The 27,559-nt window shown below is 42.4% G+C and overlaps 1 protein-coding gene across 2 annotated transcripts in view; it reads right to left on the bottom strand.

Annotated features, from left to right (window-relative positions):
* Positions 1-27,559, bottom strand: part of pex5lb (peroxisomal biogenesis factor 5-like b) — a 156,962-nt gene that overhangs the window by 28,449 nt on the left and 100,954 nt on the right. For both annotated transcript variants that reach the window (XM_024435030.1, XM_024435031.1), the window contains 4 exons: positions 26,899-27,028; positions 26,456-26,543; positions 26,084-26,182; positions 3,401-3,517 (listed from right to left, as the gene is read on the bottom strand). In XM_024435030.1, coding sequence (XP_024290798.1) covers positions 3,401-3,517; positions 26,084-26,182; positions 26,456-26,543; positions 26,899-27,028 — 434 coding nt within the window. The remainder of the gene's footprint in view (positions 1-3,400; positions 3,518-26,083; positions 26,183-26,455; positions 26,544-26,898; positions 27,029-27,559) is intronic.

The raw sequence follows: 27,559 nt of genomic DNA, 5'->3' as shown, positions 1-27,559 counted from the left end.
AAAAGTGACGATGGTTTATTTTTGATTAAAAGTACTGATGATGGGTGTACTGTTTCTTGTATGTGTTGTCAGCTTACTGTGACTGTCACCCTAATATTGGCTACTAGGTAGCTATACTTCCCACGCCATTGCCAGTCAGTAGTGCTTGGCAAGCGGGAGCGAAGAGCACTGTGTCCCAGTGTTGTTGCCATTCATGCCCTCCCAATCGAGTAGTAGACTGTATGTATGTATCAAGGTGACATCTAGATGATTATCAATATTAGTTATTTCTTGTGTAGGCTGCGATGCCGTGATACAGCTGCCCAGTGAGAAGCACCTCAGTTCGGCAGGCACGCCGATACAACACCGGTGCACTTGTCATTCGCACCGGCTTATCGACTTGCCGTGCAGCAAAAATCAGCCACGCAAAACTGTCTCGAGTGGCAAAAAAACAGCCCAATTAGCTGATTCGCTTTTCATACACCCACTCCTTTCGACACACACACACTCGCTGGGTTTCTTCACGGCATCCAAATCATAAATAGATTTAATGCATTGCTCAGTTATGTATAGAGCCATCATGGAATGCTCTGTCACCAGAGGTTACTCAGGCAAAAAAGCAAGGTTAGCTTTAAAAAACAGATAAAAACATCTTGTATCACAGCGCCATCACTCTTTCTAAAGATCTAATTTAACTGTACTGTACATAAGAATATGAATATGTATGTATGAATAGTGTGTATATAGTATTTTTGTTGTCTCTTGGTGACTTTCCTATATATAACTCTTATTTTAATGAAATATCGTATCTTGTCCATTACTGTATTTTATGTGGACTCCAGGAAGAGTAGCTGCTCCTAACAAACTCGCCCATACTCCAGTCACCATATTGGGCTGCAGCTACCCACATCCTTGACGACAACTTCCTTCACAACAGCTCTGTTCTGCAAAGTGCAAGAAGTATGAATGCTCTAATTTCTGCGGAGGCCAGATTGACCATGCGGACCCTTTAATTAAGGTGGAAATGCTAGCTAGCTTTACCACCCTGTGTTAGTACGTTTTACTCATAGTTATTGCTATGAGTCTGAAATGTGTAACGTGATGTGAATGCTTTGAATATTGATCTTTGCTAAATCTATTCAAGAAAAGTCCAAATGAAAAATGTCAATAGTAGGATTCTTCAGCAATTGTTTCTGTGTTACATCTGGAAAATGTTAATAAAATATTTCCCTTAAAGGGATACTTCTGGATTTTGGCAATGCGTCAGATGATACAATTTGTATCTCTGTGTGCAGTTTGAAGGAAGTTGCTAACTAGCATTAGTGTGCCGGTAGATAGCATAGACTTTCAGTCATTGCTCTCTCTAACTTCCTGGATGCATGGTATCCATGAGTTCATCTGACTCTGGGGAAGTAGATAAAGGACTTCATTGCAAAAATGCTGAAGTATCCTTTTAACATTTTGTGTTGTGTCCATATTCTTTTTGATAAGTGAAGCATGTTTATGAATGAGAAAATAGAAATGACAGTATATTGACTGCATAGAATTCATACATAGACCTTTAATGTTGGTTTTATAGATCAGAGTGGCAAACTGCTCAGTTAATTGCCACGAAGTGCTTAGCTATAAATGGTTTGTGAATGGGAAAATTGATGACTACTTTGACTACATAGAATTCATAAATAGACCCTTCATGTGTGCATTAAAGACCAGTTTGATCACCTTAATTGTGATGTAGGTGGCTGTTCATGAGTTACGAATGAGAACTACACCGTTTGAACCGTATCATTTACCCAGAGGATTCAACCCTATGGGGATCTTTATGCACCATTGACCTCAGTGAGAAGAAGAAGGTAAGGTAAGTCCATTGGGGGCAATGCCAGAAGCACACTTTTGAGAACAGCCATAATGATGACACTATGCTGTCATTGTAATGATGCATCTATTAAGATACATAATGAGCTCTTGCATACCATGACATGAATGTGGTATAGATGTCCTATGGATACATTTAATTAACCTTTAACAATGTGGTCTGGACCTGTTATAACACGTTCATAAAATGCTTATAGATGTGTAATAAATGCGTTATTATATGTAGTCAAAGTAAGTCTTTACCCATTATAGAAACAAAATAGTATTTACCAGACCTGGGTTGAAATACTACAAATTGTATTTCAGTTATTTTAAGTAAGTATTTAGACAAAGTTCCTTTGAAATTACACGTAGGAAAGTATTGACATGCATTTAAAAAAACTCAAACACAGAAAATATCATTTTGAAATACAAATATTTAAATACTTTATGTATTTAAACCCAGGTCTGTTTGGTCCTAGGGGTATTTGAAATGTATTTATAGAAAATCAGAGCCTTGTTCGATGCTGTTGACAGCAGCCATTTGTTTAGATAAGAATTCAAGAACAAAGGCAACCCTCTGAACTATGAAGGTCTTTAACATGGTGGGTGAATAACCTATACAAAAATTGAATTATGATGCAAGTAATAACATAACGTAATAGCAATATAAATATGACAGATTTTCTTCATTTTGGGGAATGGATGTTGATTTAACATACCGGTGTGTTTATTGTCATATACATTTTTACAATATATTCTGGCAGAATATGGTCGGGGCATTATGTGTTATGGTGGGTAGTTATTATTACATATCAACTGGAGTGACAACTGCAGCATTATTTTTGATGAATGAATGTGAAACACAACCTTTCAGATTGAAAATAATAATAATTCCAGGAGGAAACATATTGACTGCAAAGAAAATAACAAGTAAATGTATGTTATTAATAAGACTTAAACCAATGGGGGATAGTTGTTTACTATTCCACTACTGTCCCTTTCCATATCCCCTGTCTGTCTCTCTTCCTCCCTCTCCTTTTAACTCCCTCATTATTGTGATCTCTCAACATTTGAGCAATAATCTGTTCCAATTGAGACAATAGAGGGAGTTGAGAGAATTCTAGATGAAGTATCAACCATCAGTGGCCTGTCATTTGAAGCAACACATCACTTTCTCATGTTAGCTCTACACTACCTATCACGAATGAGTGCAGTTGTGAGATTCCTAGGTTAGTGATAGGTTGAAGATGAATTCAAAGGTTTGGTGATTACATCGATATTACTGTTTTTCTCCATGTAAAATATTGGATTAGATAGCTTTGAGGAAGGGATGGTGTTTTGTACCATCGCTTGTGGTTTTAAAAGGTTATTTTGGGGGGTAATATCAGGGATTAGTATCAGGGATTATGGTCAGTAATTGCATCTCTTTGAATGGATAGACATTTTGTGAATACATTCTGGGATTGGTGGGAAAGTTTAGGTAAATGATATTGGAAACTCTAATGGGAGATTTTTCCAGATTAGTATTAGTGTTGAGGAAAGAATGAGGTGTTGGGGAGATTACCTTCTCAATTGGAGAGCTGCTCGGTGGTATCGGGCCTTCATTTTCTTCCTCGAGCCAATTCCTGCGAGCCAGTTCCTCCCATTCTGCCTGCATCTTATCCCAGAACTCTGTGTCCGACTGATGAGAACAGAAGAGAAAGTGTTGGAATTGATTTCTGCTTCGTAATGGCCCAATCCCACAATCATCCACTGGACATATCCCATTCCTATGGCCCTTGGTGAAACCCTTATGGGATTTAATGGGAGCTAGATACTACAGGGTCATGTTCATTAGAGCACACTGTAGCAAACTGTTTCTCAACAGAAAATGAGCGTTTCACCTTGTTCAGATAGGATATCCCCGTTTCACTCATTATTGGTCTGTGTCCTTCCGTTTCGTTCATAATGAAGTCAACTCTAGTGTAAGCAATATGGTATAAACTCCACATAGCCTTTGGTGTTTGTGACAATACAAAAAAAGTATAAATACAATGCTAGTTAGAGCTAATAGGGAGGGCCAACAATTAAAGGGTCTAGAGAGGTAAAAACAATGGAATAGTTTAGGATTGGGTCATTGGCTTTATATACCATTCTCTTCCAAATCTTCAATGAGCTATTTCCATTCTAACCATTATTGGCTGTCCCCGACCCAAAATAATGTCTTGGTTGACAGAGGGTCGTCTGTTCTTTCGACAAGTCAATTGATAGACATTTTAAAACATGTATTTTTTCATTTATAAACGTTTTAATAAAATCAACTACATGCACTGAGCTTGTCTGATGTTTAAGCACACTGTATGATGAAATAAATAGCACACACAAATGACTCAAGGGAGAGCCAGAGATCAAGATAGAAAGAAAATAATTAAGAAAAATGTTCCCAACTCTCCTACTCCTGCTGCTACTGGCCTTCGCAGATTCTGCCGTTAAACTCCTGAAGTTGCTGGGGGTCGGCAACCTTTTTCATGTGGAATGCCAATTTACAATTTATCATACCATTTCTACCGATCTGCATGCAAGTTATAATTTTCAAAAGCATTTTCATGGAGCAGTTTCATTTAAATGTTTAGAACATCTTAGTATCTCAAAAGTATCTCATTTTCATGTAGTTAATCTAAATTCTATCTAAATCTTAATTAAAATTATACAAATCAATCTAATGCAAGATGCAAGAGCACCTGCCTCTGCCAAATGAACACATTGTATGATAGCCTAAACCCGTGAGCCATTAGCAGATAAATAACTTAGTGCAGAACACAGAGAGAGGCCTATATAACAATGCAAGTAACTTGTATTGCCAACTACGTAAAAGAAAACCGACAAATAAAAATAATTTTAGGTAGAAAATACCCTAATAAAAATAAATGTCCTATAAATCACATTGGCTACGCATGGCAGTTTGTTCATGTTCTTTGAATCGCTTCATCTCTCTCCACGCCTGTCTACAACGAACTTAACATATTGTATCAACTATCAACTGGGTCCGGCCCACTGGATGAGGGATTGACATTTTTCCCTTTCACCCAGAGGCTCGGTGGTTATCGAAAGGGTGAGAGCTGGAAAGATTTTTTAATACATTGAGGAACTATTGTCATTCTCAATAGATATAAAAACAGACTTTACTTGCTGTTTAAGGTGAAGACACAATTACTTTTCATTCGTGGTGGTGAGTTATGACAATCAGAAATACTATCTGACATCCCCAAATGGCCACATTTATACATTTACGCACAGGATAGGTAGCCTATGCCTACCTCTATGCACAATCAGGTGTGCGTACTTACTCAACATTGACAGGAGCGCTCCAAACAAAAGACAATGAATAAATTGACAAAACTAGTAAATGAAATAAACCAAAACGTGTCTTACAGGTGTAGCATAGGTTGTGAGCTCTGCAAACAATGTGCCCACTCCGATAATGAGAACAGTAAACGACTGTAGAAATAATATAGCCTATTGAATCTATTAACAGAAATTACCGAAACCAAAGAAACATTGTAGATTAGAAATTATGGGGATTTATGGTAAATGTACTATGGGTGATATACACTACATGACCAAAAGTATGTGGACACCTGGGCGTCAAACATTTCATTCCAAAATCATGGGCATTAATATGGAGTTGGTCCCCCCTTTCCTGTTATAACAGCCTCCACTCTTCTCGGAAGGCTTTCCACTAGATGTTGGAACATTGCTGCAGGGACTCATCCGTCAGACTTCCAGAAGGTGAAGTGTGATTCATCCCTCCGGAAAGCATCTTTCCACAGCTCCAGAGTCTAATGGCAGCGAGCTTTACACCCCTTCAGCCGACGCTTGGCATTGCGCATGATGATGTTGGGCTTGTGTGCGGATGCTCGGCCATGGAAATTCATTTCATTAAGCTCTCAACGAACAGTTCTTGTGCTGACTTTGCTTCCAGAGGCAATTTGGAACTTAGTAGTGAGTGTTGCGACCGAGGACAGACAAATCGTCTGTCCTCGGTTGCAACACTCACTACCAAGCTACAAGCTTCAGCACTTGGCTATCCAGTTCTGTGAGCTTGTGTGGCCTACCATTTTGTGGTTGAGCCGTTGTTGCGCTTAGACATTCCACTTAACAAACTATGAAGATTGCATGGCTCGATTTTATACACCTGTCAGCAACAAGTGTGTCTGAAATAACCGAATCCATTCATTTGAAGGGGTGTCCACATACTTTTGTATATATAGTGTACGTAATGGGGAATTGATAGACAATAACAATCAAAGGGAAAAATATTCACACAATTAAGGCATGAAACAATGAACGTGCACAAATTGGCAGGACAGATCGCATTCTGGAGAGAGACGTGCCTTGTGGATCTTAGCCACATTCCCCTTCTTCTTGACTCAACATTTTTATTTTACCTTTATTTAACCAGGTAAGCTAGTTGAGAACAAGTTCTCATTTATAACTGCGACCTGGCCAAGATAAAGCAAAGCAGTGCGACAGAAACAACAACACAGAGTTACACATGGAATAAACAAGCGTACAGTCAAATTTAAAATGATTATCTTCACACATACTATACTGTAGGTCTAAGGAAAACTTAATAAATGGTGTCATGTCCAAAGCAAAAGCTATTTATGGAAAAACCCATGCAATTTTGAAACAAATGCAATTTCACTTTTTTTTTATATTATAAAATTGCTTGGCGTGCCAAGGCAAATACCCTCGCGTGTGCCTTATGTTGCAGATGCCTGTCTTAGAGTGATGGACTGTGACATTCCCGCAGCCTCCGCAATGGATTAATCCACTGAGACAGGCACGAATCAGACATGTGTCTAATGGGCCGCTCAACAAAAATAATCTGTCAACCAAAAAAAAGCCTTTTCAACAAACAATTGACCTGTTGGCCAAATGGGGTCAGCCCTAATATCCACAAACTTGCAAGGACCAAGCTAGTGCATTCGGAAAGTATTCAGACCCCTTCACTTTTTCCAAATTTTGATATGTTACAGCCTTATTCTAAAATTGATTAAAATATTTTTTTCTTAAATCAATCTACACACAATACCTCAGGATGACAAAGCGAAAACAGGTACTTAAAAATGTTTGCAAATGTATTAAAAATAAAAGTATTCAGACCCTGAAAAAAATCAAATCCAATTGCGTGTTTTGTTGCTTGTGTTTGCTTACTCAATTTGCATGCCCCCACTGGCCTCTGTCCAAGACAACACACTGCGATTTGAACAAAAATCCATAATTTCACCCATTTACTGAAGCATATTTCTCCCGCTGCTAAATATGGGTCTTGTCAGTTCAAATTAGCCTCAATATATAGATACGCTATATTTGGAAAGAAGCCATCTTCAATGGGAACAGAAGAAACAAATACATTGCCAACTCTTCGGATTACATTTTTTTTAAGTAACCTTTTTTTGGACAGAGAGTCTGCTGAGACCAAGGTCTATTGTACAGATGAGCCCTGTATCAAACAGACACATCAATATACGAAAAGCAAAATAAGCATATAAAACAAATGCATTCTTCAGTAAAAGGGTCCTCAATCAGCCATCTGAATTGCCCTAGTCACCAATTTTTCCAATTTTAGAGTTTTGGAGATTATTTCATAAGTAAGGTGTAAAAAAAAACTAAAAGCAGATTTACCTAACTCAGTGAAGATCGAAGGGATCTCCAGAGTAAACCATCCCTGAGGCTGAGCCTGGTAGCTCGTATGTCTGCAGGTTCCCAACGATGTAAGACGGAAGTCTATGCAACAGGGCTTCATAAACAAAAAGACTGCAATGCATCAATCTACAAGACTTCAAAGAGGGCCAGTCTACTTTCTGATACAGAAAGCAATGATGTGCACTGAACCTGTCACCCGTAATAAAGTGTAGTGCGTTACGATAAACTTTGTCCACTGGTTTAAGCACAGTGGCAGCTGCATTCATATAGGCGATATCACCATAAACTATAACCAGTATGAATGTTGACTGAATTATTTGTTTTCTGCTATTTAATGAAAGGCATCCTATTCCTCTCAAGGAACCCTGACTTAACACCATCAGAAGAAAAACATTGTGTCCTGTCTGTCACGCCCTGGTCTTAGTATTTTGTGTTTTCTTTATTATTTTGGTCAGGCCAGGGTGTGACATGGGTTAATTATGTGGTGTGTTTTGTCTTGTTTTTTTGTAGGTATTGGGATTGTGGTATAGTGGGGTTATCTAGAAAAGTCTATGGTTGCCTGAAGTGGTTCTCAATCAGAGGCAGGTGTTTATCGTTGTCTCTGATTGGGAACCATATTTAGGCAGCCGTATTCTTTGAGTGTTTCGTGGGTGATTGTTCCTGTCTCTGTGTTTGTTTGCACCAGATAGGCTGTTCAGGTTTTTTCACGTTTATTGTTTTTGTATACTGTTCGTGTTTTCATCTTTATTAAAGATGTATACAAATAACCACGCTGCATTTTGGTCCGATCCCTGCTACACCTCCTCTCCTTCAACAGAAGAAAGCCGTAACAGAATCACCCACCACAACAGGACCAAGCGGCGTGGTGACAGGCAGCGGCAGCAGGAGCAAATGAAATCCAGATTTCTGGACATGGGAGGAACTCTTGGATGGTAAAGGACCCTGGGCTCAGCCGGGAGAATATCGCCGCCCCAAAGAAGAGCTGGAGGCGGCGAAGGCGGAGAGGCGCTGGTATGAGGAGGCAGCACGGCGACGCGGATGGGAGCCCTAGAGTCAGCCCCAAAAATGTATTGGGGGGGGGCACACAGGGAGTATGGCGAAGCCAGCTAGGAGACCTGCGCCAACTTCCTGTGCTTACCGGGGGGCTAGAGAGACCGGGCAGGCACCGTGTTCTGCTGTGGAGCGCACGGTGTCTCCAGTGCGGGTGCATAGCCCGGTGCGGTACATACCAGCTCCTCGTATCGGCCGGGCTAGAGTGGGCATCGAGCCAGGTAAGGTTGGGCAGGCTCGGTGCTCAAGAGCTCCAGTGCGCCTGCACGGTCTGGTCTATCCAGTACCACCTCCACGCACCAGCCCTCCGGTGGCAGCCCCCCGCACCAGGCTTCCTGTGCGTGTCCTCGGCCCAGTACCACCAGTGCCAGCACCACGCATCAGGCCTACAGTGCGCCTCGCCTGTCCAGTGCTGCCAGAGCTGTCAGTCTGCAAGGAGCTGTCAGTCTGCAAGGAGCTGCCAGTCTGCAAGGAGCTGCCAGTCTGCAAGGAGCTGCCAGTCTGCAAGGAGCTGCCAGTCTGCATGGAGCTGCCAGAGCAGCCAGTCTGCATGGAGCAGCCAGAGCTGCAAGTCTGCATGGAGCAGCCAGAGCTGCCAGTCTGCATGGAGCAGCCAGAGCTCCAAGTCTGCATGGAGCAGCCAGAGCTCCAAGTCTGCATGGAGCAGCCAGAGCTCCAAGTCTGCATGGAGCAGCCAGAGCTCCAAGTCTGCATGGAGCCAGTCTGCATGGAGCAGCCAGTCTGCATGGAGCAGCCAGTCTGCATGGAGCAGCCAGAGCCGCCAGTCTGCATGGAGCAGCCAGAGCCGCCAGGATCCACCAGAGCCGCCAGTCAGCCAGGATCCGCCAGAGCCGCCAGTCAGCCAGGATCCGCCAGAGCCGCCAGTCAGCCAGGATCCGCCAGTCAGCCAGGATCCGCCCCGCCAGTCAGCCAGGATCCGCCAGAGCCGCCAGTCAGCCAGGATCCGCCAGAGCAGTCAGCCAGGATCCGCCAGAGCCGCCAGGATCCGCCAGTCAGCCAGGATCCGCCAGCCAGCCAGGATCCGCCAGTCAGCCAAGATCCGCCAGTCAGCCAGGATCTGCCAGAACCACCAGCCAGCCAGGATCTGCCAGAGCCATCTACCTGCCTGAGCTTCCTCTCAGTCCCGAGCTTCCTCTCAGTCCCGAGCTTCCTCTCAGTCCCGAGCTGTCCCTCAGTCCCGAGCTGTCCCTCAGTCCCGAGCTGTCCCTCAGTCCCGAGCTGTCCCTCAGTCCCAAGCTGTCCCTCAGTCCCAAGCTGTCCCTCAGTCCCAAGCTGTCCCTCAGTCCAGTGGGGCCCTTGGTTAGGGTTACTAAGCCAAGGTCGGTGGCGAGGGTTGCCAATCTAAGGACGCGATACATGCGGACAAAGACTTTGTTGGAGTGGGGTCCACGTCCCGCGCCGGAGCCGCCACCGTGGACAGACGCCCACCCGGACCCTCCCCTATGGGGAGACCAGACCCTAGGGATAGCACCCAATATAATTCTCAGGTTTAAAATGTGTCAATCATTCTACAATTAGAGGAGCAGAATGCTGCAGCAAGAGAGGATCAAGCAAATTAGCCCCAGAAGTTGATGGATCTTCGATTGACTGATCAGGGTAAATTAAACCACCATTTCTTTCAAATAAAAGTCCTGCGGAGATAACACATTGATTAAAATAATCACTTATCAAATGTTTCTCAGTAAATATGTTAGATCCACAGCTTTCTTAGGCAGGGAGAGATTAATTTCCGCGCTTTAGTGCATTAACTGTTTTCCAAAATTTAGACGGGACACCATCAGAATATGAGATAGAAAGTAGCATGATTTAGCGTTCTTGATTGAGGAGGTGTATCTATTTCTCAATTGCCTGAAAAGCTGGCAATCAGCTAAAGAGTAAATCAATGAAACAGATAAATGCGTATTTTCGCTTATGGCAAAACCTATAACCCCCCCAAAAATATAATAATCATAATATGGGGATAGTGATATTAAGATAACATGACGCCACAAGAGATTATTTCACATACAGTACCAGTCAAAAGTTTGGACACACCTACACATTCAGGGGTTTTACTTTATTTTTACTATTTTCTACATTGTAGAATAATAGTGGAAATCAAAACTATAAATAACATATATGGAATCATGTGGTAACCAAAAAAGTGTTTTTTATATTTGAGATTCTTCAAAGTAGCCACCCTTTCCCTTGATGACAGCTTTGCACACTCTTGGCATTCTCTCAACCAGCTTCATAAGGTATGCATATCAATTACTTGTTAAAATTTTAATTGTGGAATTGTTTCCTTCTTAATGCGTTTGAGCCAATCCGTTGTGTTGTGAGAAGGTAGGGGTGGTATACAGAAGATAGCCCTATTTGGTAAAAGACCAAGTCCATATTATGGCAAGAAACGCTCAAATAAACAAAGAGAAATGACAGTCCATCATTACTTTTGGACATGAAGGTCAGTCAGTCTGTAAAATTTCAAGAAGTTTCTTCAAGTGCAGTCGCAAAAACCATGAAGCGCTATGATGAAACTGGCTCTCATGACGACTGCCACAGGAAAGGAAGACCCAGAGTTACCTCTGCTGCAGAGAATACTGTCATTAGACTTAACTGCACCTCAGATTGCAGCCCAAACAAATTATTCAGAGTTCAAGTAACAGACACATCTCAACATCAACTGTTCAGAGGAGACTGAGTGAATAAGGCCTTCATGGTCAAATTGCGGCAAAGAAACCATTACTAAAGGACACCAATAAGAAGAAGACACGTGCTTGGGCCAAGAAACACGAGCAATAGACATTAGACTGGTGGAAATCTGTCCTTTGGTCTGATGGTTCCAAATTTTTGAATTTTGGTTCCAAAAGCCGTGTCTTTGTGAGATGCAGAGTAGGTGAACGGATGACCTTTGCATGTGTTGTTCCCACTGTGAAGCATGAAGGAGGAGGTGTGATGGTGAATTGCTGGTGACACTGTCAGTGATTTAATTAGAATTCAAGGCACAGTTAACCAGCATGGCTACCATAGAATTCTGCATCCCATCTGCTTAGTGGGACTATCATTTGTTTTCAAAAGGACAATGAACCAACACAGTTAGAGCACTGATTATGCTTTTGGGTCCTACTGTGTCTCTAACTGACAATGAATGGGCGACATAAACCTACATATAAACTGATAATTGTGTACAACTTCAGTATTACTTACTAAAACTGTTGTTACACTGAGGTTTTTACTATTTTATTTTGATAGGGTTATTTTGCTCTAACTGTAGTAGTGTAGCCCACTCTCGACCGGTCACATTATACAGCGCCTGAGTAGCGCAACGGTATAAGACACTACATAGCAGTGCAAGCTGTGATGCTACAGATGCTGGTTCAATACCTGTGCCGCCCATTGACTGGGAGACCCATAAGATGATTGTAGGTTTTTAGTTTCTCTTGCTCTAAAAACAGAAAAATAATTCTAAATAACAAACTGGCTTTATTTACAACTTCGTAACAATGTCTCACCCCATGTTCAAGAATGGCCTTTTTCTTGCTCCTTTTACGTTATTTGAAAAATGAAATAATCTCCAAAATATTTATATTTTTTTATACAAAGCGATTATTATTATTAATTTAGAATTATATAAAAGCCGTTGGATATTCTCAAAAAATATATTATTAACCTGTTATTAGCAGGACAATATACACTGCTCAAAAAAATGAAGGGAACACTTAAACAACACAATGTAACTCCAAGTCAATCACACTTCTGTGAAATCTAACTGTACACTTAGGAAGCAACACTGATTGACAATACATTTCACATACTGTTGTGCTAATGGGATATACAACAGGTGGAAATTATAGGCAATTAGCAAGACACCCCCAATAAAGTGGTGACCACAGACCACTTCTCAGTTCCTATGCTTCCTGGCTGATGTTTTGGTCACTTTTGAATGCTGGCGGTGCTTTCACTCTAGTGGTAGCATGAGACGGAGTCTACAACCCACACAAGTGGCTCAGGTAGTGCAGCTCATCCAGGATGGCACATCAATGCGAGCTGTGGCAAGAAGGTTTGCTGTGTCTGTCAGAGTAGTGTCCAGAGCATGGAGGCGCTACCAGGAGACAGGCCAGTATATCAGGAGACGTGGAGGAGGCCGTAGGAGGGCAACAACCCAGCAGCAGGACCGCTACCTCCGCCTTTGTGCAAGGAGGAGCAGGAGGAGCACTGCCAGAGCCCTGCAAAATGACCTCCAGCAGGCCACAAATGTGCATGTGTCTGCTCAAACGGTCAGAAACAGACTCCATGAGGGTGGTATGAGGACCCGACGTCCACAGGTGGGGGTTGTGCTTACAGCCCAACACCGTGCAGGACGTTTGGCATTTGCCAGAGAACACCAAGATCGGCAAATTCGCCACTGGCGCCCTGTGCTCTTCACAGATGAAATCAGGTTCACACTGAGCATGTGACAGATGTAACAGTGTCTGGAGATGCCGTGGAGAACGTTCTGCTGCCTGCAACATCCTCCAGCATGACCGGCTTGGCGGTGGGTCAGTCATGGTGTGGGGTGGCATTTCTTTGGGGGGCCGCACAGCCCTCCATGTGCTCACCAGAGGTAGCCTGACTGCCATTAGGTACCGAGATGAGATCCTCAGACCCCTTGTGAGACCATATGCTGGTGCGGTTGGCCCTGGGTTCCTCCTAATGCAAGACAATGCTAGACCTCATGTGGCTGGAGTGTGTCAGCAGTTCCTGCAAGAGGAAGGCATTGATGCTATGGACTGGCCCGCCCGTTCCCCAGACCTGAATCCAATTGAGCACATCTGGGACATCATGTCTTGCTTCATCCACCAATACCACGTATTCTTAGGTAGCGTAATGACTTTTGATTCCCTCCAAGCCTGGTGGCACACACTTTCTAGTAAGCTTAAATTGAAAATATGGCAAATAGGAGTGGCAATACCGTCCGCTATTATCCTCAGTAATCTTCCATCCAAGTTGTCAAACCATGGTGGCTTGTCATTGTTGATGGACAAGACATTTTTCACCTCCTCCAAACTCACTTTACAGAATTCAAAATTACAATGCTTGTCTTTCATAATTTGGTCAGATATACTTGGATGTGTTACGTTCGTCGAATACATAATGAGCGGACCAAAGGCGCAGCGTGAGTAGAGTTACACATATTTATTAATGTGAACCTTAAAAAACAAACAAAGAATAAACTAATGTGCAGTTCGTAGCACACAAAGCACTAAACCAAGACAAAACAATATCCCACAAACGCAGGTGGGAAAAGGACCACACTAAGTATGATCCCCAATTAGAGGCAACGATCATCAGCTGCCTCCAATTGGGAACCATACTCACACCAAAAATAGGAATTCAAGACTAAAACACCCCCAAGTCATGCTCTGGCCTATTGCACCATAGAGAACCCCAAGGGTTCCCCCTATGGTCAGGGCGTGACAGGATGTGTAGTGTCAGCATTTGTTGCTGGTATGCCTAATTTTGCCAATGAAAAAAATCATTAAAGTAGTTGGCAATATCAGTTGGTTTTGTGATGAATGTACCATCTGATTCAATGAATGATGGAGCCGAGTTTGCCTTTTTCCAAAAATGTCATTTAAGGTGCTCCAAACCTTTTTACTATCATTCTGTATGTAATTTACCTTTGTTTCATAGTGTAGTTCTTTTTATTCAGTTTAGTCACATGAATTCACAATTTGCAACACGTTAGTCACACGTGCAGTCAGACTTATTTGACATTCCTTTTGCCTCATCCCTGTCAAGCATAACATGTTTAAATTCCTCATCAATCCACTGGGATTTAACAGTTTTTACAGTCATTTTCTTAATATGTGCATGCTTATTAGTAACTGGAATAAGCAATTTCATAAATGTGTCAAATTAAGTGTCTGTTTGCTCCTCATTACACACCACGGACCAACAGATTCTTTAAATCATAAAACATAGGAATCACTACAAAACTTCTTGCATGACCTCTTATACACTATATTAGGCCCAGCCTTTGGAACTTTGGTTTCCTAGATATGGCTACTATATTGTGATCACTACATCCGATGGATCTGGATACTGGTTTAAAGCAAATTTCTGCAGCATTAGTAAAGATGTGATCAATACATGTTGATGATTTCATTCATGTGCTGTTTGTAACTACCCTGGTAGGTTCACGGATAATCTGAACCAGGTTGCAGGCACTGGTTACAGTTTGAAACTTTTTCTTGAGTAGGTGAGCTTGATGAAAGCCAGTCAATAATTAAATCACCCAGAAAATATAATATCACATACATTATCAAGCATTTCACACATTATCACACATTTCTGTTATCCAGATACTGACTGGTAGCACTTGGTGGTCAATAGTAGCTTCCCACCAGAATGGGCTTTGGGTGAGGCAGATGAACCTGTAGCCATATTACTTCAACAGTATTTAACATGAGATCCTCTCTAATCTTTACGGGAATGTGCCTCTGAATATAAACAGCAACACCTCCACCGTTGGCATTTCTATATTTTCTGTAAATGTTGTAACATTGTATTGCTACCACTGTATTATCAAAGGCATTATCTAACTGAGTTTCAGAGATAGTCAGAATATGAATGTCATCTGTTACTGGCAAATTATTGATTTCATGAACCTTGTTTCCAAGCTACATATGTTAACGTGGGCTATTTTGAGCACTTGTCTTCTGGGATGCTTACTTGTTTTTATTGCTTTACTGGAAAGCTTATTATGTTATTTATGTTAGTGCAGGGTGAGCTGCATACAGTGGACTTCCTCCTAGGGCACACCGGATCAGTGCTAACAGTATAAATCTGGTTCATAGGCACATAATTACTGCATACAATAGCTGTAGGATCAGAGGCATTCAGAGCAGTTAGAGGGATATGAATTAGGTTACTTACATTGTATTTACCAACGCCCCTGGTGTAATGTACATTTGTTGAAGCATTATGTCAACTCTGACAATGGTAGGGATTACCTGAGCTGAGCTTGGGTCATTGATAAGTCATTGTCTCAACGCAGCCTTATAATGCTTTGAAAGGATCCAGGAACCCATATGATTTGGGTGGATCCCATCCCCTTTATAAAGGGGATTGTCTTTGCCTTTGTTTCCAAAAGGTATTGAAATTGTCAACAAAAGTTACACCCATTGAGCTGCAATAATCACGTAGCCAGTTGTGAAGAGAAAGAATCCTGCTAAAGCGATCAATGCCACGATTCAGAGAGGGCACAGGAGCAGATATTTGTTAGTGTCTAGCAGAGAGTCAATCAGCTCTTTAAAATCCAGTTTCAACTGCTCAGTGCTGCCCATCATAATGCCATTAAAACCCACATGGACTACGATACAATCAATTCCCATGTCCTGACGTAGTACATTCAGGAACAGCTTAGTAATGTAATTTACTCGAGCGCCGGGATAGGACATTGATTTTGCACCAGGAACGGTCATATTTCTTACCATGGAGCTGCCCAAAATCACAGCTGGCTAGAAGGACGAGGAAATCCGCCGACTCCCACGCTTCACATATTTCGAAGAACCCTTTATGGACTGGCGAGAGGCAGAATAAGTTGAGCCCGGCACAGGCCTCCGACAGATGGAGGAGCCCACTCGATCCAGAGCAGGGAGAGAAGGTTGCCGAAGTCGCCTTTGAAATTGTAGTATTAGGCATTGTGGCCCCAGGCATCTCCAGCGAGGAAAGTGCAGGAAGATCAGGTTTCAGGTCGGCGAAACTATTCATTGTTTGTATCCGCTCTGGGCCTCTCGTTGGGAGTGTAGACTGCTTTGCAAGAGGCAGAGGTCTTCGGCTTCCTGGCATGTAAAATGTGACCATCTTTGATTGCCTTGCTCCTTTTACTGTGCTACTTCCATTCTGCCATCAGATGGGGGAGGTCCGGGCAACACTGGCGAGCGCAAACGCCATCCTGCCACTGGCGTAGAAAATGTAACATTCCACTCCGCGTTTTCCCCAGCTTCTTACGTAGGCTGGCGACCAGCGTGATCAAAGAAGCCACCCCAAGTCTATAATCCTCGGCAAGTAAACAATCGCCGCATTGGAAGTCAGAATGATCCGGTTTGTCCCGAAACAAAGCGTAGTAGATACAGTTCTTAGAGTGCTGGAACCGTTCATTTATTTCTCCAGACAGAGGGCTCCATTGCAAAACTCATCTGTTACCAACTTTGTTAGTATGATGGCTAGCAGCTTAGCGTCTCCATCAAGCAGGCTTCAACCTGTCTGTCAAGCAGGCTTCAACCGGTCTTAAGCGGGATTCCGGCACAAGAAATAGCGGCCCTAGCTGTTAAAAGCTAACCGTGTCGCGGAAACCATGCAAAAACAAGTTTGTAGACGTTGTAATCAGCAATGTCATGGTCCTTATCCGGGATCGAGCCATTTAGACAAGTCTCCAAGAGAATTAAAATATCCGGGCTCATGTCATGCACTCAGATATCAAGAAGGTCGATCTTTGACAAACTTTGCATGTTGATATGCAACAGCTCAAGCCTCCTACACGATTTAAAACAGTGGGGGTATCCATATTTATGGCATTTAAAGTATGAGCACTGGATGAGCTTACCACAGTGGGCTTCCCAAATGGGCTAACAGTGGAATTGAACTTCATGGTCGCAAGATTATTACTGACAATACCTCTGGGAATATGGTTATCTTTTTCAGTACGGTGATATTCACTATTCATGTGTTTGATCACCTAAATTTAAATGACACATGTCAAGAATAGTGCTGTTTAATGCAGCATAAATACAGCTTATATCAGTTGCAGAACAATTGGTGATTTAGCCAAAGTAGGGAAAGTGGGCTCGCTATTGTCTGAATTTCTTATCCTCTTTCTTACCTGACTGATGACTGAACTTGAAGCGAATGGTGGCGCACAGGAATAGCACACAGATCAAGAAAAAAAAGCAGTGGAACTGGCTTCGAGGTCCAGATTTGAAAATGATGGGTCAATAGTTGTTAATGAAATGGGATGCATACAGACACAGATGCATACACACATGGATGCACAGGTGAACACACACACATGCGCACCCACGTGCACACACACACACCTGGGACATTAATATGAGGGGATATTATTCCCTGGTCAAATTAACTAACTTTATAATGCATTGTGAGACAAATAAAGACAACTTCATTCACAATTGATCTTAACCATTGGAAAACAACACCTGCTGTAACATATCAGTTTGACAGCAAAAAAAGAGGTCAGCATATTTACAGCACTGTACATATGGCATGGCAGAACTGATATCATGCCCCCATTAAACTGAAAGGGGAGACACAAGGACGGAAAGGGGGAGAAGGTTAGGAGGAAGGTGAGGTGGAGAAGAATGAGGGCTCAACGGAGTAATCAAATATTTTGATGACATGCATCGTGTGCTTTGTTTCAGCTCCGATACCCAAACCTCCATAACATGTCCAGCTATTGGCTGTTGCAAGAGCTAAGGATAGATATACAGAGAATTGTCAGATAATGCCAGTAAAAACTCATATACTGTATGTGACTTTTTTGTACTGTCTTATCAGCTTTGGCCTTTTATTTGCTTAGGATCAAGGAACAATGTTCCATACAGATGGAAAGGGGACGAGAGGCAGGGCATATAAGGGCGGGGCAGGGCATATAAGGCCCTGCCCCGCCCTCCTTTCGGAAAAGCTCACCACGACTCCATTTTGTTGCTCCCTGCCTACAGACAAAAGCTAAAACAAGAAGCTCCCACGCTGAGGTCTGTTCAACGCTGGTCCAACCAATCTGATTCCACGCTCCAAGACTGCTTCCATCACGTGGACTGGGATATGTTTTGTATTTCGTCAAACAACAACATTGATGAATACGCTGATTCGGTGAGCGAGTTTATTAGAACGTGCGTTGAAGATGTCGTTCCCATAGCAACGATTAAAACATTCCCAAACCAGAAACCGTGGATTGATGGCAGCATTCGCGTGAAACTGAAAGCGCGAACCACTGCTTTTAATCAGGACAAGGTGACCGGAAACATGACCGAATACAAACAGTGTAGCTATTCCCTCCGCAAGGCAATCAAACAAGCTAAGCGTCAGTATAGAGACAAAGTAGAATCTCAATTCAACGGCTCAGACGCAAGAGGTATGTGGCAGGATCTACAGTCAATCACGGATTACAAAAAGAAAACCAGCCCAGTCACGTACCAGGATGCCTTGCTCCCAGGCAGACTAAATAACTTTTTTGCCCGCTTTGAGGACAATACAGTGCCACTGACACGGCCCGCAACCAAAACATGCAGACTCTCCTTCACTGCAGCCGAGGTGAGTAAAACATTTAAACATGTTAACCCTCCCAAGGCTGCAGGGCTAGACGGCATCCCCAGCCGCGCCCTCAGAGCATGCGCAGACCAGCTGGCTGGTGTGTTTACGGACATATTCAATCAATCCCTATCCCAGTCTGCTGTTCCCACATGCTTCAAGAGGGCCACCATTGTTCCTGTTCCCAAGAAAGCTAAGGTAACTGAGCTAAACGACTACCGCCCCGTAGCACTCACTTCCGTCATCATGAAGTGCTTTGAGAGACTAGTCAAGGACCATATCACCTCCACCCTAGACCCACTCCAATTTGCTTACCGCCCAAATAGGTCCACAGACGATGCAATCTCAACCACACTGCACACTGCCCTAACCCATCTGGACAAGAGGAATACCTATGTGAGAATGCTGTTCATCGACTACAGCTCGGCATTCAACACCATAGTACCCTCCAAGCTCGTCCTGTGCAACTGGGTACTGGACTTCCTGACGGGCCGCCCCCAGGTGGTGAGGGTAGGTAACAACATCTCCACCCCGCTGATCCTCAACACTGGGGCCCCACAAGGGTGCGTTCTGAGCCCTCTCCTGTACTCCCTGTTCACCCACGACTGCGTGGCCACGCACGCCTCCAACTCAATCATCAAGTTTGCGGACGACACAACAGTGGTAGGCTTGATTACCAACAACGGCGAGATGGCCTACAGGGAGGAGGTGAGGGCCCTCGGAGTGTGGTGTCAGGAAAATAACCTCACACTCAATGTCAACAAAACTAAGGAGATGATTGTGGACTTCAGGAAACAGCAGAGGGAACACCCCCCTATCCACATCGAAGGAACAGTAGTGGAGAGGGTAGTAAGTTTTAAGTTCCTCGGGGTACACATCACAGACAAACTGAATTGGTCCACCCACACAGACAGCATCGTGAAGAAAAGCACTCACAAACTTCTACAGATGCACAATCGAGAGCATCCTGTCGGGCTGTATCACCGCCTGGTACGGCAACTGCTCCGCCCACAACCGTAAGGCTCTCCAGAGGGTAGTGAGGTCTGCACAAGGCAAACTACCTGCCCTCCAGGACACCTACACCACCCGATGTCACAGGAAGGCCATAAAGATCTTCAAGGACAACAACCACCCGAGCCACTGCCTGTTCACCCCGCTATCGTCCAGAAGGCAAGGTCAGTACAGGTGCATCAAAGCTGGGACCGAGAGACTGAAAAACAGCTTCTATCTCAAGGCCATCAGACTGTTAAACAGCCACCACTAACATTGAGTGGCTGCTGCCAACACACTTACTCAACTCCAGCCACTTTAATAATGGGAATTGATGGGAATTGATGTAAAATATATCACTAGCCACTTTAAACAATGCTACTTAATATAATGTTTACATACCCTACATTATTCATCTCATATGTATACGTATATACTGTACTCTATATCATCTACTGCATCATTATGTAATACATGTATCACTAGCCACTTTAACTACTCATCTCATATGTATATACTGTACTCGATACCATCTACTGTATCTTGCCTATGCCACTCTGTACCATCACTGATTCATATATCTTTAGGTACATATCCTTTATCCCCTTACACTTGTGTCTATAAGGTAGTAGTTTTCGAATTGTTAGCTAGATTACTTGTTGGTTATTACTGCATTGTCGGAACTAGAAGCACAAGCATTTCGCTACACTCTCATTAACATCTGCTAACCATGTGTATGTGACAAATAAAATTTGATTTGATTTGACATTCACCATTCACCAGACTTAGGTTCAAACCGTATTCAAAATCATTGCATTTGATTTGAATTACTATTTGAACCCGGGTTGGACATTCACACACAAACAAGTATCAATGCATACATAACTAACAAGATCTTTAAATATATCTTTAATATTTATTGAATGACCCAAATATACTACAAACCACTTTGCATGCATTTAAAGTATACTGTGTCATGCATATTTTGAGCTATGGTAATTTCTATAAAACCCTTTTTCAGGACCCTGTCTTTCAAAGATAATTTGTAAAAATCCAAATGACTTCATAGATCTTCATTGTAAAGGGTTTAAAGACTGTTTCCCATGCTTGTTCAATGAACAATAAACAATTAATGAACATGCTGTTACACGGAGTGGAACAGGGGAACCCAAGAGCAGACTCAGACGAGGAGACTGGCATGAAGTAACCAAGGTATTTTTTGAGACACAGGGGGAGATGGAGTGCAGGTCAAGGGAAGCTCGGCCGGGTTTCTGGAAACCAGGTGCGGAGGCTGAGGCTGGAGCGAGAGGGGTTGAGACAGGGGAAGTAGGTCCGGAGGGGAATCCAAGGGAGTAGCAGAGTGGGGAATCCAGGACAGAGTAGCAGGATGACGAGACGTGGACTGGAGACAGGGACCCGTGTCAGAGCGGGCAGAACTGTAGCGGAGAGGAAAACAGGAACAAACGGATAACAGGGTCTGAATAGTAACAACCGGCTAGGAACGTAGACTGACTGAGCATAGATTACGATCTGGCAGTGTGGAAGTGGCAGGACTGAGTATTTGCAAAGGTCTTGATTATGGAACAGGTTGCAGCTGGTGTGGATCTGCTCTGACTCCAGCACACCTGTTTCCGCCGATACATTCACACACAGAGAGAGGGAGGGAGTACTGGGGGAGTGGCAGCAGGTCAAGGAGACACAGGATGAGGTTTAGAGGGCGTTGCAGGAGCAGATGTTACATAGGCGCCTGTGGAACGGTCAAGTTAAGACACAGGTTAAGACACTAACAGCTTACAGACGGTAGGCAATTAAGGTCACAGTTATGAAAACTTAGGACATTAAAGAGGCCTTTCTACTGACTCTGAAAAAAACCAAAAGAAAGATGCCCAGTGTCCCTGCTCATCTGCATGAACGTGCCTTAGACATGCTGCAAGGAGGCATGATGACTGCAGATGTGGCCAGGGCAATAAATTGCAATGTCCGTAATGAGAGACGCCTAAGACAGCGCTACAGGGAGACAGGATGTACAGCTGATCGTCCATTGTAGTGGCAGACCACGTGTAACAACACCTGCCCAAGTTACACCAGGAACGCACAATCCCTCCATCAGTGCTCACACTGTCCGCAATAGGATGAGAGAGGCTGGACTGAGGGCTTGTAGGCCTGTTGTAAGGGAGACCTCCCCAGACATCACCGTTGCCTATGGGCACAAACCCACCGTTGCGGGACTAGACAGGACTGGCTCTTCACTAATGAGTCACGGTTTTGTCTCACCAGGATTCGCGTTTATCGTCAAAGGAATGAGCGTGACACAGAGGCCTGTACTCTGGAGCAGGATCGATTTGGAGGTGGATGGCCTGGGGAGGTGTGTCACAGCATCATCGGACTGAGCTTGCGGGCATTTCAGGCAATCTCAATGCTGTGCATTACAGGGAAGACATCCTCCTCCCTCATGTGATACCCTTCCTGCAGGCTCATCCTGACATGACCCTTGATTATGACAATGCCACTAGCCATACTGCTCGTTCTGTGCGTGATTTCCTGCAAGACAGGAATGTCAGTGTTCTGCCATGGCCAGCGAAGAACCCATATCTCAATCTCATTGAGCACGTCTGGGACTTGTTGGATCGGAGGGTGAGGGCTAGGGCCATTCCCCCCAAATGTCCGGGAGCTTGCAGGTGCCTTGGTGGAAGTGTGGGGTAACATCTCACAGCAAGAACTGGCAAATCTGGTGCAGCCCATGAGGATGAGGTGCACTGCAGTACTTAATGCAGCTGGTGGTCACACCAGATACTGACTGTTACTTTTGATTTTGACCCCCCCCCCTTTGTTCAGGGACACATTATTACATTTCTGTTAGTCACATATCTGTGGAACTTGTTCAGTTTATGTCTCAGTTGTTGAATCTTATGTTCATACAAATATTTACACATGTTACGTTTTCTGAAACTAAACACAGTTGACAGTGAGAGGACGTTTATTTTTTGCTGAGTTTACTTAAATCCGAACTGGTTCTCTAGCAGATTAGTAAGAATGGCCCACCCCATGTTCAAGAATGTAATTTTCTCCTTTATTCAGATTTCAACCTCTCACTTTGAAAATTCGAAAATTTCCAAAATATCGCTATTTTTAAAACAAGTCTTTGAAAGTTGGTTGCAATTTCAGTTTATTCCACCAGAAAATAACATATTACAACAAATATTACGACATAATCTTTTTAAATTATTTTCATAAATAGGACTGGTAGAGTTGTCACACATGCAGCTAACAAAAATATATGGAAATGTCTGCTCTACTCAAAATTACAACCACCTAATTGCAGCATTAAGGCAAAAATGAAAGAGGCAAGTGGAAGGGGGAGAAAGTAAGGAACTTATCTGTCTGCCCTGCATTAAAGACCAAAATTGTTAAAGGCAATTGTGATAAATAAAAATGTATACCACTTTCATTTAAGGACCAAAATACTGACAGCTGTACCATTCAGATAGCAAAATAGTTGGGAAGAGATTGTCTATGTACCGATTCCATGGCACATGGTTTATAAACTGATACACAAAACAACGCTGTGTTCAAAACGTAGAAATGTTTCATTCAAAATTATTATACAACATTTTTGCAACCAATAGAATGTTATATATGGGAGATACAACCATCCCAGCTCTGCAACATTTACCTGCAGCTAACTCTGCAAATAGCACTGCTGGGTGATTTAAAAAGCCATAGTCAATCGATTAATAATATAATATTAATCTTAGCAAAAGTGTTTATCTTTAATTTGTACAATCTATGAGAATAGAAAGGTTCAGAACTTTTGTGAAACATCACAGCCCAGTTGAAAGATATATGGCAAATAGAAAAAACTGGATGGTGTTCAGAGATAGATGGGAGAGGTTGAGAGGTTGAAACTACTCTGTCCATAAACTGTATATAGTATGTATAAGCTGGAAGTAGAAGCCTATGAGTTGTTTTTAAGTTTTTAATGCTGATGAATTGCCTTGCACAAATAATCAAAATACTGAGAGGTGTTGGCAAGAGTCTATTATCCTGCTAATAGCCCATAATGGCTATTAGCCTTTATGGGTCTGGAGTAAGCTACAGTATTACAGTAAGAGCAAAATAATCCTAACATTTCCATACCCTAATTGTAGTCTAACCAATACCCAAACGGAGACTGAAAATAAAACATTTGTTGATTTATCAAGACCAGTCCCCATGCTTGTCACAGAGCAGTGCTGTCTTGACCTCTGAATGCTGTCTTTTCCCCCTTCCACTTGCCTTGTTGTAAAATATTTCCTTTTAGAGACTATAATGCATGGTGTCCAGGTCAGAATAACCAAAACGTTTCTTTATTAAAGACTATCAGAAAGAATGTTGGTACTTATTTATTTTGATCCAAAGCCATGAATGAGTGAGTCACTCAGCTTTATGTAGGTGCCGAGGCTATATAATTGCGCCATCAACTTAATCATTTAGCAGACACTTGCTTATATTCAGTCAATACATATATCTTAAGAATATCCTGGAATATAATTGAACATTTTTGTTTCTTAGTGTAACAACAGTTTTAGTAAGTAATAATACTGAGTAGTAACAACAAAAATGTGTGCTTTTCCAGGTGTGCACGTGCAGGACAGAGGAAAAGCAATTCTTACATGCTGACCACACCTTTATTTAAATAGGCAAGTCAGTTAAGAACAAATTCTTATTTTCAATGACGGCCTAGGAACAGTGGGTTAACTGCCTGTTCAGGGGCAGAACGACAGATTTGTACCATGTCAGCTCGGGGGTTTGAACTTGCAACCTTCCGGTTACTAGTACAACGCTCTAACCACTAGGCTACCCTGCTGCCCAGGGTCGCATGCGTCTGCGTTGCCAGGCGCTAAAATAAAAGTTGCTTCCATTTGTGGCGCAGAACGTGCAGCAAGTCCTGCCTCTCCCATCTCCTCATTGGCTTTTAGAAGCATTTGCCCACGTGCCATCTCCTCATTGGTTATACCCACATGGGTGATTGAGGTCAGTGGTGGTAATACACCTTATGAAAGTTAGTTGCCAATCGTCATATAAAGTCCAAAGAAGAAAAAGCCTGGAAGGAGGAGAGATGACTAGAAACGATTCAGTTGATCGTTTTATGTGTGGATTAATTGTCAGAGTAGAGAAATAACAACTCAACGTTCATAAAAAATTAGCTAGCAACAGCAAGCTAGCTAAATAGGACAAATTAGCTAGCAACTGCAAGCTAGCTAAATAGGACAAATTAGCTAGCAACTGCAAGCTAGCTAACTAAATTGCCATAAATGTTTAATGCTTTCCCGACCTGTCCCCAAATTAATATGATTGGTTCAGAGTTTGTTTTGATATTTCAACCTGCGTTTCGTGATCGCATTTCATGTGGGGGAACAAAATACATTTGCACACGATGGCGCAAGCGGGTATGGTGTTACACTATTGTTCTCAATTCAATCACCTTCATCCTCATCATTCAGTTAATTGAAATTACATTTTGAAGAGTCGTGCACAATTATCAATTTCTATTTGGTTTATGTCACCCATTCAATGTCAGAGACACAGTAACGCCTTGGGACCCAAAATCATAATAAGTGTTCTAACTCCCCCTTGCACTGGGCTTCAGAAATGAAGCAGTGATGCATGGTACCGTACCAAACCACAAATTACCTCTAAATCCCGCAGCATAATCTCAAAACCTTTACTCGAGTAACCATAAGAACGAATCGAGGCGGTCGGTCACATATTACCATACGTATTTATATATTCCTGCTACCAGTCCCTTTTCAGCCATGTTTACATGTATATCCTACTACCAGTCACGTCATATGTATAAACCCACCTCAACCACTCCAGTAGCCCTGCACATTGAATAAGGTACTGGCACTGACCTGGACTGTATACAAACTTGCATTCTCGTGTTTCTTTAACTCTCATTGTAGTTATTGTATGTCTTTTGTTTTTGCTTTCATTTTTTATTCTATTTCCTATTATTATCTACCGTATATTACTACTGCATTGTTTGGAAAGAGCTCTCAAGGTAAGTATTTCACTGTACCGTTTTACACCTGTTGTATCCTGTGCATGTGGAAACTTGTAGATAACAGATGTGTAGGATGTTTTTAAAGTTTTAGCCATTACCAAACTACTACTTCCAGCAAACAAATATCTTAGATTATGTGTGTGTGTATTAATCTCTCACCTCTACAGCAGCCTTTGCCCTTACAAACTCCTCCTCCTGGGAATGATGTCTGCCCAAGAGGTGACGGAGACTGGGCCGCACTTGTTGGGGTACTGGGTCCTGTAGGACACAGAAATGTGTACGTACACACACACACACACACACGCACAGAAATGCAAGATCAGCAAAAACACCCTCACCTTTAACTGTGTGAGGGGTCACATTTATAATCCCAGAAGGCAATGGAGACGCCAATATATCATTTAAAATAGCTTTCGATACATCCTCACACTTTGTGGTGAAACTTGACCTGTATATGGTTATTTTCAAGGAAGATACCATAACTTCACATACTTTTCTATTAGTATACATGTTAATGGAGGTTCTGTAGACCTTTAGTGCTGATATGTGGTCCTCGTCATCAATGCTATTGACTTCAAATGAGTTTTTCACAGATGGATTTGTTTTAAACTCTGCTGACCTGGGGAGAAAGAAGGGTAAACATTTCTGGTATCGAAGGGAAAGGTATACTTCTACAATATACTCTAACACTACAGTTGTACAACAAAATAAAAAAATCTGTTCACAACCACTATTCATATTTCTGGTAATATTTCATTTTTTATGTTTTGGTTCCTGTAACTTAACACATAATTGATTGAACTCTATTTCTAACACGTTAAGGCTTGACGTTTAAAGTGGACAAGATGGAAAGTATAGCCATGGTAGGCCGCCAATGTAAATAAAAATTTGTTCTTAACTGACTTTCCTAGCTAAATAAAAGGTTAAATAATAAATAAATAAAGCATTTTACAGGCTTATAATAATGTCTTTACCATATTAATTCACTGGAGGAGTGGTGTGAGGTGCACTTATTTTCGTATCGTCTCTTCCTGCTGTCATTCAGGGCACCTTCAGGGTGAAGATTCACTTCCTCCCATTTCTCCAAAGGAGAAGAGGAACTGACTGAGCAGAAGGAATAAAGGGTGCAGACCTGTTAGCAAAATGCTATCCACAAGATATAGACAGAAACATAGAACTGTTAGCATAATGCTATACACAAGATATAGACAGAAACATAAAACTGTTAGCATAATGCTATCCAACAACATGGACAAGAACATAGACCTGTTAGCAAAATGCTATCCACAAGATATAGACAGAAACATAGAACTGTTAGCATAATGATATCCACAATTTGCATCACTGTTATGTTCCTATTGTTGGATAGCACTATGCTAACAGTACTTTGTGGATAGCATTATGCAAACAGTTCTATATCATTATGCTAAATACTTATTGTCCACCATAATTTGCAAATAAATTCATAAAAAATCCTAGAATGTGATTTTCTGGATTTTTTTTTCTCGTTTTGTCTGTCATAGTTGAAGTGTACCTATGATGAAAATTACAGGCCTCTCTCATCTTTTTAAGTGGGAGAACTTGCACAATTGGTGGCTGACTAAATACTTTTTTGCCCCACTGTATCTTGATGTT

The sequence above is a fragment of the Oncorhynchus tshawytscha genome, linkage group LG10 (genome assembly GCF_018296145.1).
Source record: "Oncorhynchus tshawytscha isolate Ot180627B linkage group LG10, Otsh_v2.0, whole genome shotgun sequence".
NCBI lineage: Eukaryota > Metazoa > Chordata > Actinopteri > Salmoniformes > Salmonidae > Oncorhynchus > Oncorhynchus tshawytscha.
Note: the sequence above shows the minus strand (reverse complement) of the source record. Positions and strands in the feature narration are given on the sequence as shown.